At 44.5% G+C, this 16,316-nt stretch overlaps 2 protein-coding genes across 2 annotated transcripts; one reads left to right on the top strand and one right to left on the bottom strand.

Moving 5' to 3' along the window:
* Positions 1-1,474: 1,474 nt before the first annotated feature.
* Positions 1,475-8,988, top strand: PDCL (phosducin like). The gene is made up of 4 exons (XM_081151159.1): positions 1,475-1,664; positions 3,211-3,387; positions 4,898-5,079; positions 6,847-8,988. The coding sequence occupies exons 2-4, from the start codon at positions 3,216-3,218 to the stop codon at positions 7,396-7,398; spliced, it is 906 nt and encodes a 301-aa protein (XP_081007285.1). The 5' UTR covers positions 1,475-1,664; positions 3,211-3,215; the 3' UTR covers positions 7,399-8,988.
* A 3,662-nt stretch (positions 8,989-12,650) lies between these two features.
* Positions 12,651-13,568, bottom strand: LOC308564041 (olfactory receptor 1G1-like; the record flags this gene model as incomplete). The annotated part of the gene is made up of 1 exon (XM_081151751.1): positions 12,651-13,568. Exon 1 carries the CDS (start codon positions 13,491-13,493, stop codon positions 12,651-12,653), a length of 843 nt encoding a protein of 280 aa, XP_081007877.1. The 5' UTR covers positions 13,494-13,568.
* Positions 13,569-16,316: the final 2,748 nt, after the last annotated feature.

Here is a 16,316-nt window from a genome sequence, read left to right on the forward strand (position 1 = left end):
AATAGGTACAGATAGGGGGCTGTTGGTACATTTTGAGGATGGACTCAAATGCAAATGTCTTTTGATTGCTTCTATTTTTCAGGTGATCTAGGAATCAAGGTCATAAACTGAGCTAGGAGAGAGAAGGGACTGTTGAAGATCTGAGAGAAGAGACGTGTGGATTGCTCCTCTTAGAGTCGGAGAGTGGGGGCGAGTATTAGGACTGTTGGGCAGTACTGAGGATTGCAGCCTTAAAGTGAATTTTGAAGGACAAGAAACCAGCATGGATGAAGAAGACCTCTGCTTCGGGGAGCTGTGAGTAAAAAAACACACACAGCAATGCATTCATCTAGTGCTGATTTAAGAAATATTTATGGGGAATCTCCTATGAAGAGGCACTGTTGCTGGGCACTGGCTTGTCACTTAAAGCAGGTCACAAGCATATTTAAGTCAGCTGCTCATGCAAAGAATAATACAGAAAGTCATGGATCTCTTTAGTGAATTGTTCTTAAATTTGGTGACAGGGGAGGGTTCTGACTCTTGATAGCCTGAATAAACAGCTTCTCAGAAAAAATATGCATATATACAAATCTGCCGATAATTTCAGGTGGTCGTAGAACCATAAATTAAGAATCTCTTAAATTAAGAGCCCTATATTAAACAGTATTATCATTTTAGTATATTCTGAATGATTCCATTTACACAAAGTTTTCTTTGAAATCCCGCGTGGTGTGTACTGGACACCTCAATAAGGACTCAGAAATAATTTTAGGTTTTGAAAAAGTTGCAAAAGTAAAGTTGCCCTACACTCTTTAACCCTTAGATTATTAACATCTCACATAACCCGTAGTACAATCATCAGAACTATCGATACAAGACTATTATTAAATAGACCTTATTCAAATTGCCAGCTGTCCCATCCAAGTCCTTTTCCTGTCCTAGGATGCAATCCAGGATTGCGCACTGCGTCTAGTTATCATCAACCTGGCTTTATTTATTTTTGAAACTTTAATGGAAGAGCTGTGTGTTCTTGGGCAAAGTACTTAATGTCTCTGATGCTGTCTTAATAGACGTGATGTGATTAAGAACAATAAAAAATATACACGGCCGTGCGGGTGGCTCGGTCGGGGCGTGCTCCCACACATTCCGGGCAGGGCACGTGCCTGGGCTGCAGCTCCATCGGGTCTGGGCGCGTTCGGGAGGCAACCGATGGACGTTTCCTTCTCTTACTCTCTTCCCTCTCTGTCTCTCTCAAATCAATAAAAACACAACCTCGGGTGAGAATTGAATCTGTATATGGAATAGTTTAGGAAACTTCAAGGGTAACTAACTAAAATTATTTCTATTGTTCAAGGCTGGGGATATATAACGCAGCTTTTTGTTATAATTACAAAACAAAGCAAACGGGAGCGTATTACTAGCGCCGAGGTGTTTTGTCCCAAAGTCGGCCCCGTAGCTTCTCCTCCGTCTGGGCGAGGCCTCCTCTAATTGGGCTGCGTGGATCTGCCCTGACACAGGAAGGCCGTGCCATTGGTCCGCGCGGTCGGGACTCGGGCGGCTGTTGTCGGGGTTCAAGGCGCTGGCCGGCTTCTCTTCCTCCGGCAGAGAGCTCCCTTTCTCCCGAAGTGCCCGGAGCTGCCACCCGAAGGGATCCGGACCGAGCGAGGCCGCGGAACTGCACTGAGGTCGGCGGGAAAGAGGCGGGTGGGTTGCGGGTGGCGGGCGAGCCGGCTTTGTCCGAGCGTCCTTTCGACCCCCGTGGTCTCCGCGATTTCCCCGCCCCGCCTCCTCCGCCGGCTCCACCTCCATGGGGCTCCCACAAAGGTTCCGCGAGCCCCTCCGCGAGCCCCTCCATGGGCCCCGCCTTCCCCGCAAACCCTCCCGCTGGCCCCGCCCTCTCCTCTAACCTTCTGCTGGCCCCGCCGTCGCCCCGCCCTCTCCAGATGCCCCGCCTCCTCCGCCGGCTCCACCTCCATGGGGCTCCCACAAAGGTTCCGCGAACCCCTCCGCGAGCCCCTCCACGGGCCCCGCCTTCCCCGCAAACCCTCCCGCTGGCCCCGCCCTCTCCTCTAACCTTCTGCTGGCCCCGCCCTCGCCACGCCCTCTTCAGATGCCCCGCCTCCTCGAGCCCTCCACGGGCCCCGCCCTCAGCGGGCCGTCGTTGCCCAGCTCCGCTTGGCCCCTCCTCGCCTCTTTAAGTTTTTGTTTTCTGTTCCCCCTGTTAGCACCTGCTCCGTTCTCTCAAATAACCCTGCCTCCTGTGCACCCCTCTTCCCGTCTGACTGCCGAGATCCCCTGATTTCCCCGCCGATCTAGGCTGTCTCCATTTGGGCTTAGCCAATTGTGCGGAGGCCTGCTGCTGGGCGTGGGAGGACCCTGCTCTCTAGAGCTCCCTGCGTGCGGGAGAGTCACTTTGTAACGGAGTGTAACAGGACCGGTGATACATTTTTAATGAGGGAAACATAGTATTGCCAAGCTTCGTGGAAGGAGCGCTACAGTTTTCACCCTCCCGGCTGGATCTACTAGCAGGACTGAGGGGCTCAGCTGTGCCTCTCTCTCAAAATGTCCCAGGCTTCCTCTGATGCAGAATATTGGCTCTAACTGTTGTCCTTTAAACTCTTGGAAGATAGTGAAAATCTTGTCATGGGCCCTTCTTTTAACCAGAGTTGGTAAGGCCTCAGACCCCATTCATCCAAGCCCTCTGTGTGCTGACTGGGCTGAAGGCTACACAGGCAAGTGATTGACTTAGTGACTCAGCATCGTCCTCATGATGCTTCTTTTTGGAGATTTCCCTGGGGATTCTTACCCAATATTTCAATTACCTAGCAGTCTTAATTGATAGAAAAACATAAATGTATATGTAGATAAAACCTCCAGTCAATAAGTAGATTTCTCCAAGCCACTGCACTAATATACTTATAAGTGTATTATTCAGAAGATGGTGACCGACACCTTCAGTCTCTTTTCCTTCAGCTCCACCATTTGCTGTGAAGTTTGGCAAAGAAACTTTCCTTATCTGAGCCTCAGTTTTACCTTCTACAAAAACACACGATTAACCCTATCACTGAGGGCCATGGTGTGCATTTGTTGAGATCCTGCTGATGGAAAAAAAAATCACTTTTAGGGTCCTCTAAACACTGGGATCTCAGCACAAGTGAGCTCCTGCTGCAGATTCAAGTCTGTGCAGTTGTAGCCAGCAAAGAGGCTGATGTGTTTGTTGCCCTCTCCCAGGCACCATGACCACCCTGGATGATAAGTTGCTGGGGGAGAAGCTGCAGTACTATTACAGCAGCAGCGAAGATGAAGACAGCGACCACGAGTACAAGGACGGAGGCGGGGGCGCCCTGGCCGGCAGTTCGATGCCTGTAGATGCTGAGTTGGCAGGCGAAGGCATCTCAGTTAACACAGGTACTGGAAATCCCCGAGCTCTGGGAACAGGTTTAAAAATGTCGGTTACATTTTATCAGTTCGAAGTCTCCCGGTTACTTCCCTCTAATTCCAGTCCCACCTTCAGAGATAACCTAGTGTTGTCATTTCACTGTGCTTGTTTCTGGCCATGTCACCGCACAGTACAGATAGATGTGTCTGCATAGCAACATGGTAATGAACACAGACTGGCCTGGGGTTGAGTCCAGCTTCTCAAATTAGTATTTGTTTGATAACACATACATCGCAGGTATGAGTATTGGTAGTATAAATTCCTAGAAATGGCACATTTACATTTTTACATTTTAATAATTCCAAATTGCTGTCAAGTTGAGCTGGCACTGTTTTATAGTTTAACCAGCAGACGATGTTTCTCCACACACTTGCCCTCCTACTGGGTTCTCACACTTTTTGGTCTTTGCCATCCCAGTGGATGACAAATGATAACTCATTGTAGATTTATTTTCTCTATTTTTAAGAGTGATGTTGAGCCTCTTTTCATAACTTTAGAGATATTTTCATATTCTTTGCTCAGTTTTTAAAATATTTTTTATTGATTTATTTTTAGAAAGAGAGCAAGGGAAGAGGGAGGGAGAGAAACATCGGTGTGAGAGCTATACTTGGATCGGCTGCCTCCTGCACACTCCCTACCAGGGGATATGGGGGCAGCTTGGATAACAGAACAACCTGCCATAATGTTATAAAAATTCATATCATACAGAAGTGCAGAAAAAAAGTAAAAAGTTCTCTCTCCCTGTAGATCCTGCTACCTAGAGACAACCACTATTAACAGTTTACACATCCTTCTAGCCTTTTTCTATGAACATACAAATGTACATGCATGTATATAGATATCCATAAATATTTATACATATACATACAGTTCTTTTTCTGTATTGTCCTGCATTTTGCCTTTTTTTAAAAAATCCACATCCGAGAATATTTTTTCCATTGCTTTTCAGAGAGAGTGGAAGGGAGGGGGAGAGAGCAAGAGAGAGAAGGGAACAGGATGTAAGAGAGACACATCAACTGCTTGCCTCCCTCACATGCCCCTACTGGGGTGGGGGTCAGACCTACAACCCAGGTAGGTGCCCTTGACCCGGAATCAAACCTGCGACTCCTTGGTGCATGGGCCAACGCTCTAACCACTGAGATACACGGACCTGGGCGCTCTTTTTTGGGGGGGCGGGAACCTAATGTATTTGGACATCTTTCATGGCAGGAAACAGAGCTACCTTTTTCTAAGAATTCCTATAGTTTCCTCTGAGTAGATGAATCACAGTTTACTTAATATCAATTAAATAACGCATCTCCTCACGTTGGACCCTCAGCTTGGCCCTTTAAGTCCTGCAGACCATTCTGCAGTGGACATTGTTGTGCGTAGACCACGCTGCCCTGTGGAGTCGGTGGAGTGAGCTGTAGACGGATGTGAGCTGGTCCAGGAGTCGTTGCCTATCCTTCTTGGTTACCCCCATGTTCACCCCCAACCCAGGTCCAAAAGGTGTGATCAATGACTGGCGCCGCTTCAAGCAGTTGGAGACAGAGCAGAGGGAGGAGCAGTGTCGGGAGATGGAAAAGCTCATCAAGAAGCTGTCACTGAGCTGCAGGTCCCACCTGGACGAAGAGGAGGAGCAACGGAAACAGAAGGACCTGCAGGAGAAGATCAGTGGGAAGGTGATTGGTAGCACCCCGGCTTTCTCAGGGGCCGCCCTGGCGGCTGCAACTGGGGCGAACGATTCAGGAGGTGTAGGGTGTTTGGCTTGGCCTCCGAGAAGCTGTGCAGTGCTGGGGAGAGGATAGAGTCGTGTCAGCTCAGACCCACGTGGGTTTGAGTCTCAGCTCACCCGCCAGTCGTCGTGGGGACACCTCTTCCATTCTGAGTCTGGCTTTTCATTGGTTAAGTGAGGTCAGTGTCCCTGCCTCACAGGGCCGTGTGGGTACAGTCCCTATTATAGCGCCTGCTCCACTGAAGGTGCTCAGTCAGTGTGCTTCCTGTCCTTTATTGAACTCTGACCTTGACCTGGAAGTACCCCTCTGAGGTTGCTGGTACTCTCCCCATTTTATAGATGATGAAAGCAGGGCTTAGGGATGGGAAGGGACTTGCTCATGGCCGTGCAACTAGTAGTAACAGCTAATGGGAACTAGAATGCTAAGCCAGATTTTCCTGCTCTTGTCATGACGCTCCTTTTCGCTGGAATTAATTCTCATAAATTAATGAGAATTTATGCTGATGAGGCAATACAATAGAAGTATAAGGAACGAGGTCACTGACTGTCTCTTCCCAGTATCAGGACTCTGTATTTCATCCCATGCCCTCTGACCACAGATGAATGTCTAGGGGTGCCTAAGATCGTTTGGCTGTGGCCCAAAGCAGCTCTTGGCTGGACGTACCAGCTGGGATCAGGAAGTAGTTAAGGGGATTAAGTGAAGAGCCATTTACCTTGACCAGAAGGATGATTTCAGGGCATTAGACTCAAAGACCCTAATGGGTAGGCTGAGGTGGGGTGGTACTGCTGGCTCTGGTGCCATAACATCTGTTCTGATCTAGTGTGGCCCCCAGCCTCCACCCGCTAATCCGTGCCAGGCGAGGCAGCTGGGCTTTGTAATGGGGGCAGGGCTGTCTTGCTGCACTAGGGCAGGAGAAGGAAGGCGCTTCAGCAACCTCAGCTGGTGCAGGACAGTGTGCCCACTGCTCACCATGCTTCCTTATGCCCAGGAAGCGACACGTCACATGATCACAAGGCACAGCCTTGAGAGAGGCTCTCCCTGCCCTGCCAGGTTGTCTGAAGTAGAACAGAACTGCAAACTGCCTGGATGCCAGAAACGGAAGTGGCAAGGCAAAATATGGCACACGATGTGTGATTTTATAAAATATATTTGGGAACATGAAATGTTCATGATATAATAATGCTAAGTGGCAAAGCAGGTGACAGCTTAATTTTGACATCCACAACTGCTATTACGAAAGCAAAAGCCACTTAAGCATGTGACCATGTGTTGTATGTGTGCAGGGCCGGGATGATGAGTGTTCCCTTTAGGGTTCCTTAATGTCCTGTTGTGTATTCAACAAAAACAAAATCGTGGATAAAATAACTCATCCATTGTCAGGACTGACAACAAGGAGAAAGCTGGTGAAGTGCTATTATTCAATGCTACCTATCTGGATGGAGAAGCAGTATTGATACGGTAGTGAAAAACCTGGGTTTGAAAATAACCTAATTTGAATCCTGACCTTACACTTGTCACCTGTGAGGACTTGTGCAAATGAGACTTAGAGCCTCATTTCTAAAGTGAGGAAATTAAGGCTCCTGATGGGGTTCGCATAAGAATTCAGTGAGGTATAAGCATAAAGCCCTGAGTCATAAGCACGCGGCGCATGCGCGCGATGATCACGGGCGCTCGGTTTGTGTTTCTGATGCCGCTCTGCCGGTCCTCCTGCAGATGACTCTGAAGGAGCTGGCCCTGATGAACGACGACCAGGACGACCAGGAGTTCCTGCAGCAGTACCGGAAGCAGAGGATGGAGGAGATGCGGCAGCAGCTGCACAAGGGGCCCCAGTTCAGGCAGGTGTTTGAGATCCCCAGTGGGGAGGGGTTTTTAGACACGATCGACAGAGAGCAGAAGAGCACCCTCATCATGGTCCACATCTACGAGGACGGCATCCCGGGGACCGACGCCATGCACGGGTGCATGGTCTGCCTCGCCGCCGAGTACCCGGCCGTCAAGTTCTGCCGGGTGAAGAGCTCGGTGATCGGGGCCAGCAGCCGGTTCACCAGGAACGCGCTTCCCGCCCTGCTCATCTACAAGGGGGGCGAACTCATCGGCAACTTTGTTCGCATCACCGACCAGCTGGGCGAAGATTTCTTTGCCGTGGACCTCGAGGCCTTTCTGCAGGAATTTGGATTGCTCCCGGAGAAGGAAGTGTTGGTGCTGACGTCGGTGCGTGACTCTGCCACCTGTCACAGTGAGGACAGCGATCTGGAAATAGATTGAGCCGATAATCTAGCGGCACGGATTTCTCACTGTTTGGGCTGGAAGACGACGCAGCTCTGTGTTTATTTTCATTCCTTCTTGTGTCTTCTGGCTTCACAGCTATTCTTCATAGTTCCCTTTTGTTATGTGTCAAGTCAAGACATCCTTAGATTAAATCAGAATGCTAAATCATCTTGTGGCTAGCAAGAAAGTGACTTAAAATTGTATAAACAGGAAGCCAGGCTTTTGAACTGTTTACCTAAGATTCTCCAGCATGACATCGTTGCTGTTTCCAGTCAATATTTACATAGCATCCTAAAGACAGTGTCCTGGAAATTGTCTTCAGATGATCTCAAATGCCTGCCCCAGGTCTGAGAGTCTAATTCTATAGTTAGTGTGTTATTGGCAACATAAATAGTACATTTCCTTCATCAAATGATTGTAAATTATATTTAATTGTAATCAGACCCACAGTCCAAGAAGGCAGAGACCCTCTGTTGGGGTCTTATTTTAAGGCTCCAGACAATGTGTGCTTGGCCCATCAAGAGGGGCAACCTCTGCTGCTGGGGTCGATGTGCCCCTCAAGCATTAAGTCTCTAGTAAGGGGAAGGTTCCAGGCTGACCACCCTGTTGATGCTGGAAGACCAGTTTCACTTACAAATGAGAGCTGGGTGGAGCTGGAAAGCCTTTTGAAAGGAGGATCTTTCCATAACATACTCCTCATCTCTTTCTCTGTCTCTCTTTTATTTAACAAATTAATTTTTTTGTTTAATGTAGATTTCTTTAAAAACTTTCCTCCCAAGGTGTTTTCTTTGTAGACATTTTGTTTGTTGTTAAAACAGTGGGATCATTCTGGACGTGCTCTTTATAGTATGGTTAGTCAATATAGCAAACTTTTTTTCATGTTATTAAATATTCTCTGCAACATTTTTTAAATGGCTGTTGATATTCCATTGTGTGGATGTGCTGCAATATGCTCATCAGTTGTCTCTTAAAAAGAAAAATAGCACAGACTTTTTATTACAGAAGTAATAGATGTTCATTGTAGAAAATGTTATAAAAATTATTAAGCTAAAAAGAGGTTTAAAAGCCTTATAATTCCACTAACCAAAAAAAAATCCCTGTTATCATTTGACAGGTATCTTTCTCATCTTGCTGTGTATGTATAATAATGATTGTCATTGATGTGTTTTCCTCTTGTTTTTTTTTTTTTGCTTTAAAAAAATGTAAATTTTAGGGTCAGGGAAATATAATCTGGAATTAAATATTAGCTTTAAAAGTCTCAGTTTTGCTTTTTCTGGCTGTTTAGGAATTGACTAGCTTTACCATGGGTCTTGAAAATATCTATTGTAGTTAATCAACAAAAAGAAAGTGCTTGGTTTTTCTGATTATAAAAGCTCATTGTAAAAGTGTGGAAAGTACAGAACATTATTAGAATCAGAGACAACTGTTGTCAGTGTTCTAGTGTATTTCCTTTTAGTCTTTTTAAATTGTTTTTAATAACATTGAGAACTTACTGAATTTAGTTATATGCTATGTTTTATTTAATATATCATAAATACTTTGCGTTATAAAAATTCTAAATAAATAATTTTTAATGGCTTCATAATATTCCATCATTTGGATATACCATAATTTATTAACCAGTCCCTTAGTATTGGATATTTAGAGTCCCGGTGTTCTGCTAAAACACTTAGCATCTTTGTATTTTGCTCTATATTTTGACTCATTTTCTTAGTATAGATTTCTAGAAGAGGAATTATTGGGCAGTGAACTGGAATGTTTAAAAATAGCTTTCAGCCCTGGCCAGGTGGGTCAGTTGGTTAGAGAGTTGTCCCATACACCAAAAGACTGTGGGTTCAATTCCCAGTCAGGGCACATAACCTGGGTTGCGGGTTCGACCCCTGGTTGGGGTGTGTGCAGGAGGCAACTGATCGATGTTTCTCACTTTGATGTTTCTCTCCCTCTCTCTTAAAAAAAAAAATACCTTTCACAAGCCATCTTTTGTTCTTATTGGAAATGAAAATACATTATGCTCTCACAGAACCTTGCCTTTGCCTTTTAAGAATGGAAATTCTAAAATAAACAGACATGGCATGGGGAAATCCTAGTGTTAACTCTCCAACTCAGGTATAGTGCAAACAGCACAGGTTTTGGAGTCAGATCAGGGTTCAAATCCTGCTGTCACTAGGGGATTAGCTTCCTCACCTTTGCAATGGGAGCAATACCTGTTTCATAGGTGGTTCTGTGACCCTGTTTCTCAAGGTGTGGTCCCAGAGCAGTGGCAGCAGCTTCCCTGCTATCATTTGGTATTAGATTTTATGAAAAATGTGAAGTTTCCCATAAGTGTGAGATGTGAACGTCTTGGTGACTTGAACGACCTTGTCTCCTGTTGGGTAATCCCATCTTGAGCATGTGTGGTTGCCAAAGCTGAATCGTAGTTGTTTGTTTACATATCAGACTATAAAGTCCTTGGGGACAGGGACTGTGTCATTTCTGGTTTCTGATCTAAGTTGATATAAGTGAACGTTTGCTGCTTAAGTGGGGGATATTCCCTAGTGGGTTGGAATTTACCAGGCAGAAAGCTTGTATGTATTTTTCAGGAATGCTACATATCTGATCAGAGGAGTACTACTACGTACCTCTACTCACTGAGAGCCAGATCACAAATTCAAGTTAAATCCCAAGCCCTGCCAGGGCGTGTGAAACTGCTGGTTATAACCCGATATGACCACGTGGTGGCAGCAGAGGAGAGGGAACAAATAGTTTTGCTGCGAAGTAAGAGCCACAGACTGGATTTGGGGCCTGAGGATGATTGATGTCTAGCAACATATATGAGTCATTTTAGAGAATTTGTTTTTAAGAAAGAGAACCAGAAAGTTCACTCATTTTAAATAATGAGTAACAAAGAAAACAAGTCTTTGATAAATACAACAGATACACACTTTCATATTATGGTCGATTAAGTTTGAGAGAAAAGCTGGCCCAGGGAGAGAAGAGGGAGGCAGTGGGCACCCACCAGTCCCCATGTTAAAAGTCCCATCATTTACCCCCGATGACTTTTTGGCTCTCTCACCTACCTAAACTAGTGAGAGTGACTAACATATATTAAAATTTACTATGTGCCAGGTCATTGTTCCAGCACTTTCTTAGAAAATTTTCATAACAATCCCTGAGACAGATCATCACCCTTAGCTGGCAGTTTACAGTTTGCCCAAGGTATGTGTGTGTAAGAGTTCAGATGCAGGCAGCACCTCATCTTTAAATAGTTATGTGGCATGAAGTGGAGGAATCTCTTGTAGGAAATGAGAGGTGTGAGGGAGAGAATCACTTTAGTATTTGATATTCTAAATGTCGTACATTGGTTCAGCAAAAAAAATTTAACACATTACATACTAAAAACACTGAATTGTATACTTTAAAAGGATGTATTTTATGGTATATGAATTATGTCTCAATAAAACATTGAAAATAACACATCACACTGAAAGGCAAAAACAATTCATGTGAACTCTGCATAGAGAAGGGTTTACTTTTTTTTTTTTTTTTAAATATAACTTTATTGATTTCAGAGAGAGGAAAGGACAGGGAGAGAGAGAGACAGAAACCTCAATGATGAGAGAGTCATTGATCAGCTGCAGCCCGCAACCCAGGCATGTGCCCTGACCAGGAATCGAACCTGATCGCCTGGATCCTAGGTCGATGCTCAACTGCTGAGCCACGCCCGGCTGGGTGAGAAGGGTTTTCTAATAATAACACTGGCAGAAGAGTCACAAGGAGATTTTTAAAAATTGGTTTCATCTATGTAAATTGAAAACTTATGTATGTCAAAAATAAAAAATAAAACTAAGGGATGAAAGGTGATTGGGCAAAGTTTGCATCATATGTAAGAAAAAGTAAACTTTAAAATTTTAATACAGAAAGAACTTAGATAAGTCTTTAAAATAGTCAAATGACATGAAGAAATAACAGAAGTGTGAACAAAATTAATTTACAAACAACAATCATTAGCAAGCAAAAAATTAAACAAAAGAGGTACCTTTTTTGCTTATTATATTTGCAGAAATTAAGTCAACAATTATAACAGAAAGTACTGGTAGGATGCAGAGAAGGGAGGACTCTCAGAATGTAAGCTGGACTGTAAATCATTAACAGTTCTGTAAAGTCTTTTGGCAACATGTATCACAAGCCAGAAAAATGTTCCATCCAGCAACTTCATGTCCGAAAATTTATTGTAAAGACCTGGGGAAATCTATATAGGTGGTTTATTTACAATGATTTTCATTATGTTATTAGTTATAATAGTAAGAATAATTAGAAAAATCTAATAATTCAAAATGGAAGATTATATATAAATATGATGCCTGCTTATGCTATAATATTAATTATAAAATGGTTTATGGAGATTTAATAATAATAGTGTGGAAAACATTCATCTTATAAGATCATGTGAAAAAATCAGCATCTTCACAATATCAGAGAAACATACAGAGAAAAGACCGTAAGAGTTTGTGTAAAGTATCCACAGTGGTTTCTTTTAAGAAGGGATTTAAAGTGTTTTCTTTATATTTTAGACATTTACTGTAATGACATGAATGGTTTCTCGGAGAAAAAATAAAACAAAGTTTAAAAAGTAAAGAATAAAGACTGGTCACAACTAACAAGAAACAAAATCATCTGTCGGAGAAAAAGATCTAATCCCAGATACAGGACAGTAGACAAATCTCTTAATCGTTCTGTGCCTAAGATCCTTTTCTAGAATATTCTTGCCCCTTTCAGGCCACACGCAGATTCTTTGTACTTGGTGTCATATACTTCATGTTGAGACCAATGAGTGCATTTCTTCCAAGGAAGGGTCAGAATTGGCCCCTGAAGCCCAGTGACTTGACTGAGGTCCTGACCTGCCTCGTCTTGCCATTATTTCTTGTCAGGGAAGAATTTACGGTCCTACATGATGCTCCTATTGGGTTTCCTCCTAGAAGTTAAGTGTTTGCTGGTGTTTTTAGTGTTCCCAACTCTGGGTAGAATCTGCTTGGGTATGTATACCCACTCATCAAGTCACCCTGTAGGGACTGCTGGTCACTCACTCTCTCCAGGCTGCAGCTCTGTCCTTGGCCCGTTGGTCCAAAGTCAGAATCTTCATTTTCTTGCATCTGCTCATAAGGCTAAGCATCCATCCTGTCTTAACTGAGAGTCTTTCAAATTTATAAATGGTCGAGTTCAGGGAAGAAGGCTCGTTGAAAAGTCTGGGCTCCTACTCTGGGGAAGGGTTTTTATGGGCTGGAACATCTTCCCCAACTCAAGAGTCTCCACAAAGCCCCCTTCATGTCCCTGTTCCTCAGGCTGTAGATAAAGGGGTTCAGCATGGGGGTCACCATTGTGTATACCACAGATGCCACCATTCCAGTGTCTGCTGAGTAGGAGGATGAGGGCTGGAAATACACCAGAAAGACTGTCCCATAGAAGAGAGTGACCACTGACAGGTGAGAGCCACAGGTAGAGAAGACTTTGTGCTTCCCCCCAGCAGAGGGGACCCTGAGGATGGTGTGGATGATGTGGGCATAAGAGACCAGGACACAGGTGAGAGGGATCACCCCTGAAAGGGCTGCTTCAGTGAACATCATGACCTGAAAGATATGGGTGTCTGAACAGGCCAATTTGAGGAGTGGGAGGAGATCACAGAAGAAGTGTGGGATGGAGTGGGAGGCACAGAAGGAGAGCTGAGACATCAGGAGAGTGAGTGAGAAGGCCAGGAGGTGGGAGCAGAGCCAGGATGCAGTGACCAGCCCCAGGCAGCGCTGGGGACACATGATTGTGATGTAGTGTAGAGGAAGGCAGATGGCCACGTAGCGGTCATACGCCATCACAGCCAGCAGGAAATCATCCAGCAGGGCCAGTGCCATGAAGCAATACATCTGCAGGAGGCACCCAGCATGGGAGATGGTGTGGTGCTGGGTGTGGATGTTCACCAACACCTTGGGGACAATGGTGCAGGAGAAGCAGGTGTCGATGAAGGACAGGTTGGCCAGGAAGAAGTACATGGGGGTGTGGAGGTGCTGGTCAGAAGCTATGGCCAGGATGATGAGCAGGTTCCCCACCAGGGTGACGAGGTACATGGCCAGGAAGAGCCCAAAGAGGAGGGGCTGCTGCTCTGGGTGTTCAGAGAAGCCCAGGAGCAAGAAGTCAGAGGCACTGGTTCGGTTTCTAATTTCCTTTTAAGGCAGAGAAATTAGAGAAGGATCTTGCTTAAATAAAGATGGGCTCCAAATATCACAGAGTCCAAGGACTATGATGTTTTCTCTATTCCTTGAAGAGGTCACTGAGATTCACTGGTAGCTGTAACTGCTGGTTTGCATATATGTACAGATATAAGGGCTATGGACTATGACAATGAGGCATCAGGGTGAAAATGTAGTTTGGATTCTAGATTCCTGTAATGTGGCAAGTTTTCCCCATGACTGTCTGAATGAGACTGAAGTGGGATTCACCTAGAAGAATGTAATTCCCTTTTTAAAAAACGTTAGAACTTTAGTCCTAATTTCATTATCTTAGTGTGGAGCTCATTTTAGCGTCATGCATATACTAGGATTTACTTTGCAAAACGGGGTGCTTAGTATGTGTGTTTGTGTGTATTTAGGGAAATGAAAACAGGACTAGTTTCTTCAGAGAGGAGCCAGTTAGACTTAGGGATCTCTAGGTGGGCTGGGAGACCATTCCAATTAGCCAGTGTGGTTATGAGAACGTTGAACACTGAAAATCACTTTATCATAAGGGCCCATTGCTTTCATTTTACTCCTCAGTCTCACCATCAACATCTTTTGTTTTAATATCGGGGCTTTGGCATTCTGATGTTGGGATGGGAATCCTTTCTCTGTTCCTTATCCTCAGTCTGACCTTGGTCAGTTACTTAACTCTGAACCTCTGTTTCCCAGTTTGTAACCATGTGTAACTACTTCACAGAGTCATCAAAGTTATTATTGCGATAATACATATGGAGGGCACCTTGTGTTACTATCAAGGGGAGTGATATAACTGTCATTGTCAGCAGTAGTTGATGAAATGTGAACTTGGGACACTCGATGTAGTGGAAAAGCATAGGATGACTTGCTTTCCGGTTGTGCTTCTCAATGCCTTTTAAACTTGGGAAATGTTTACTCCTTCTGACTGGGGCTTTTCTTATCTATAAGACAGAGATAATAACCCTACCTGATAGGCTTGTCGAAGAGACCAAATTCTGGAATTAGTTGAAGTTTTTTCGTGCACCATGATGTGCAATCAAGATGAGAAGTCCCAACGTTCCTGTTTGATGGTGTGGAGGAATGAATGTGATGGCCCGTCAGTGGCAACACGGGCTAATATGTTTGTTTAGTGTCGTGATTAAAAATATAATATAGCCCGGCCGGGCGTGGCTCAGCGGTTGAGCGTCGACCTAGGATTCAGGCGATCGGGGTTCGATTCCCGGTCAGGGCACATGCCCGGGTTGTGGGCTCAATCAATGACTCTCTCATCATTGATGTTTCTATCTCCCTCTCTCCCTCACCTTTCCTCTCTCTGAAATCAATAAAGATATATTAAAATATATATGTACATATATATATGTAATATACCCTCTGGAGTCTGACAGAATTTTCCCACACTTCACTCTTGATGTGATCCTGAGAAAGTCACTTAACCTTTCTTTTGGCTTCAGCTTCTACATCTGTTTAAATGGGATAATAGAGTTTATTGGGTAGAGTGGTTGTGAGGATTAAATTAGATTAAAAAATGATTATATAACATTTAGACCAAAGCTGGCACATAGTAAATGGTCAATAATATGATCTGTGATTGTCATTGCTGTTTTTTAATAAAATGAGGATGCTTTGTTGTTGCGTCCTGTTCACTGCCTGCAGGTTGGGCTTGTAAATTTCGAGATGTCAACACTAACTGTCATCATCACCCTGGCTGGTTTGGCTTAGTGGTTAGAGCATTGGTCCGCAGACTGAAGGGTCCCAGGTTTGATTAAGGCCAGGGGCATATACCTTGGTTGCAGGCTCGATCCTTGTCCCGGGTGGGGGGGCATTTGAGAGGCAACCAATCTATATGTGTCTCTCACATTGATGTCTCTCTCTCTCTCCCTTCTACTCTCTCTCTGAAAAGCAGTGGAAAAAATATCCTTTGGTGAGGATTAAAAATAAATGATTTTTAAAAAGTCATCATCATCAACATCATCATTGTCATCATCATTATCAGCATCACCTTTGAAGGATTATGACTACTCAGAACTGTCAATGGCAAAGCATTTGTTTTGGCATGGGGAAACCAAGTATAAACTTGGATAAATAACTTATTCACAAGAGCCCCCAAATTATTAATCATACAATAGGAATAAATAAGTCTTTCTTAACTGTTATTTGTTGGCTCAAATTTCAAGAGAGAGAAAGGATGTGAATGAGTTTAATAAACTTTAAGTGGATGTAGAGGAATTAACTACTGGCATTGAGCTGGTGTGTGGCTGAGAGTGATTCTGGGAACCATGCCCGTCTGAGTGGACTGAGATTGAGCTATGCTTTGTTACTGCATAGGTGCTATGTCCTGGTTACAGAGGGGGTTTGCGGAGGGGTGGTCTGGGATCCATTCTACACAATTCCTTCAGTCTTAACTGTTGGGGATGTGATGCACACCGGGACTAGACACCCCACATGGTGATCAGAAGAACCTGAAAATGACTGGCAGTTAGGGATGTAGGAAAGAAAAGGGTAAAGAAAAGAGGGAGAAGCTCTATTTTCTGTGTGTGTGTGTGTGTGTGTGTGTGTGTTCTATGGGCTGTGTGCACGCCCGTGTGTTTGCACATGTGAGCCTTAGGTAGCCTCTGCTCGCACGCTCTCTCTCTCTCTTCATCCCTTTGCCTCAGCTCTTACCTGGAGACGCTGGGCAGCATCAGTCTCCAACACTTCCAA

Source organism: Miniopterus schreibersii (assembly GCF_964146895.1).
Source record: "Miniopterus schreibersii genome assembly, chromosome: 11".
NCBI classification, from domain to species: Eukaryota; Metazoa; Chordata; class Mammalia; order Chiroptera; family Miniopteridae; genus Miniopterus; species Miniopterus schreibersii.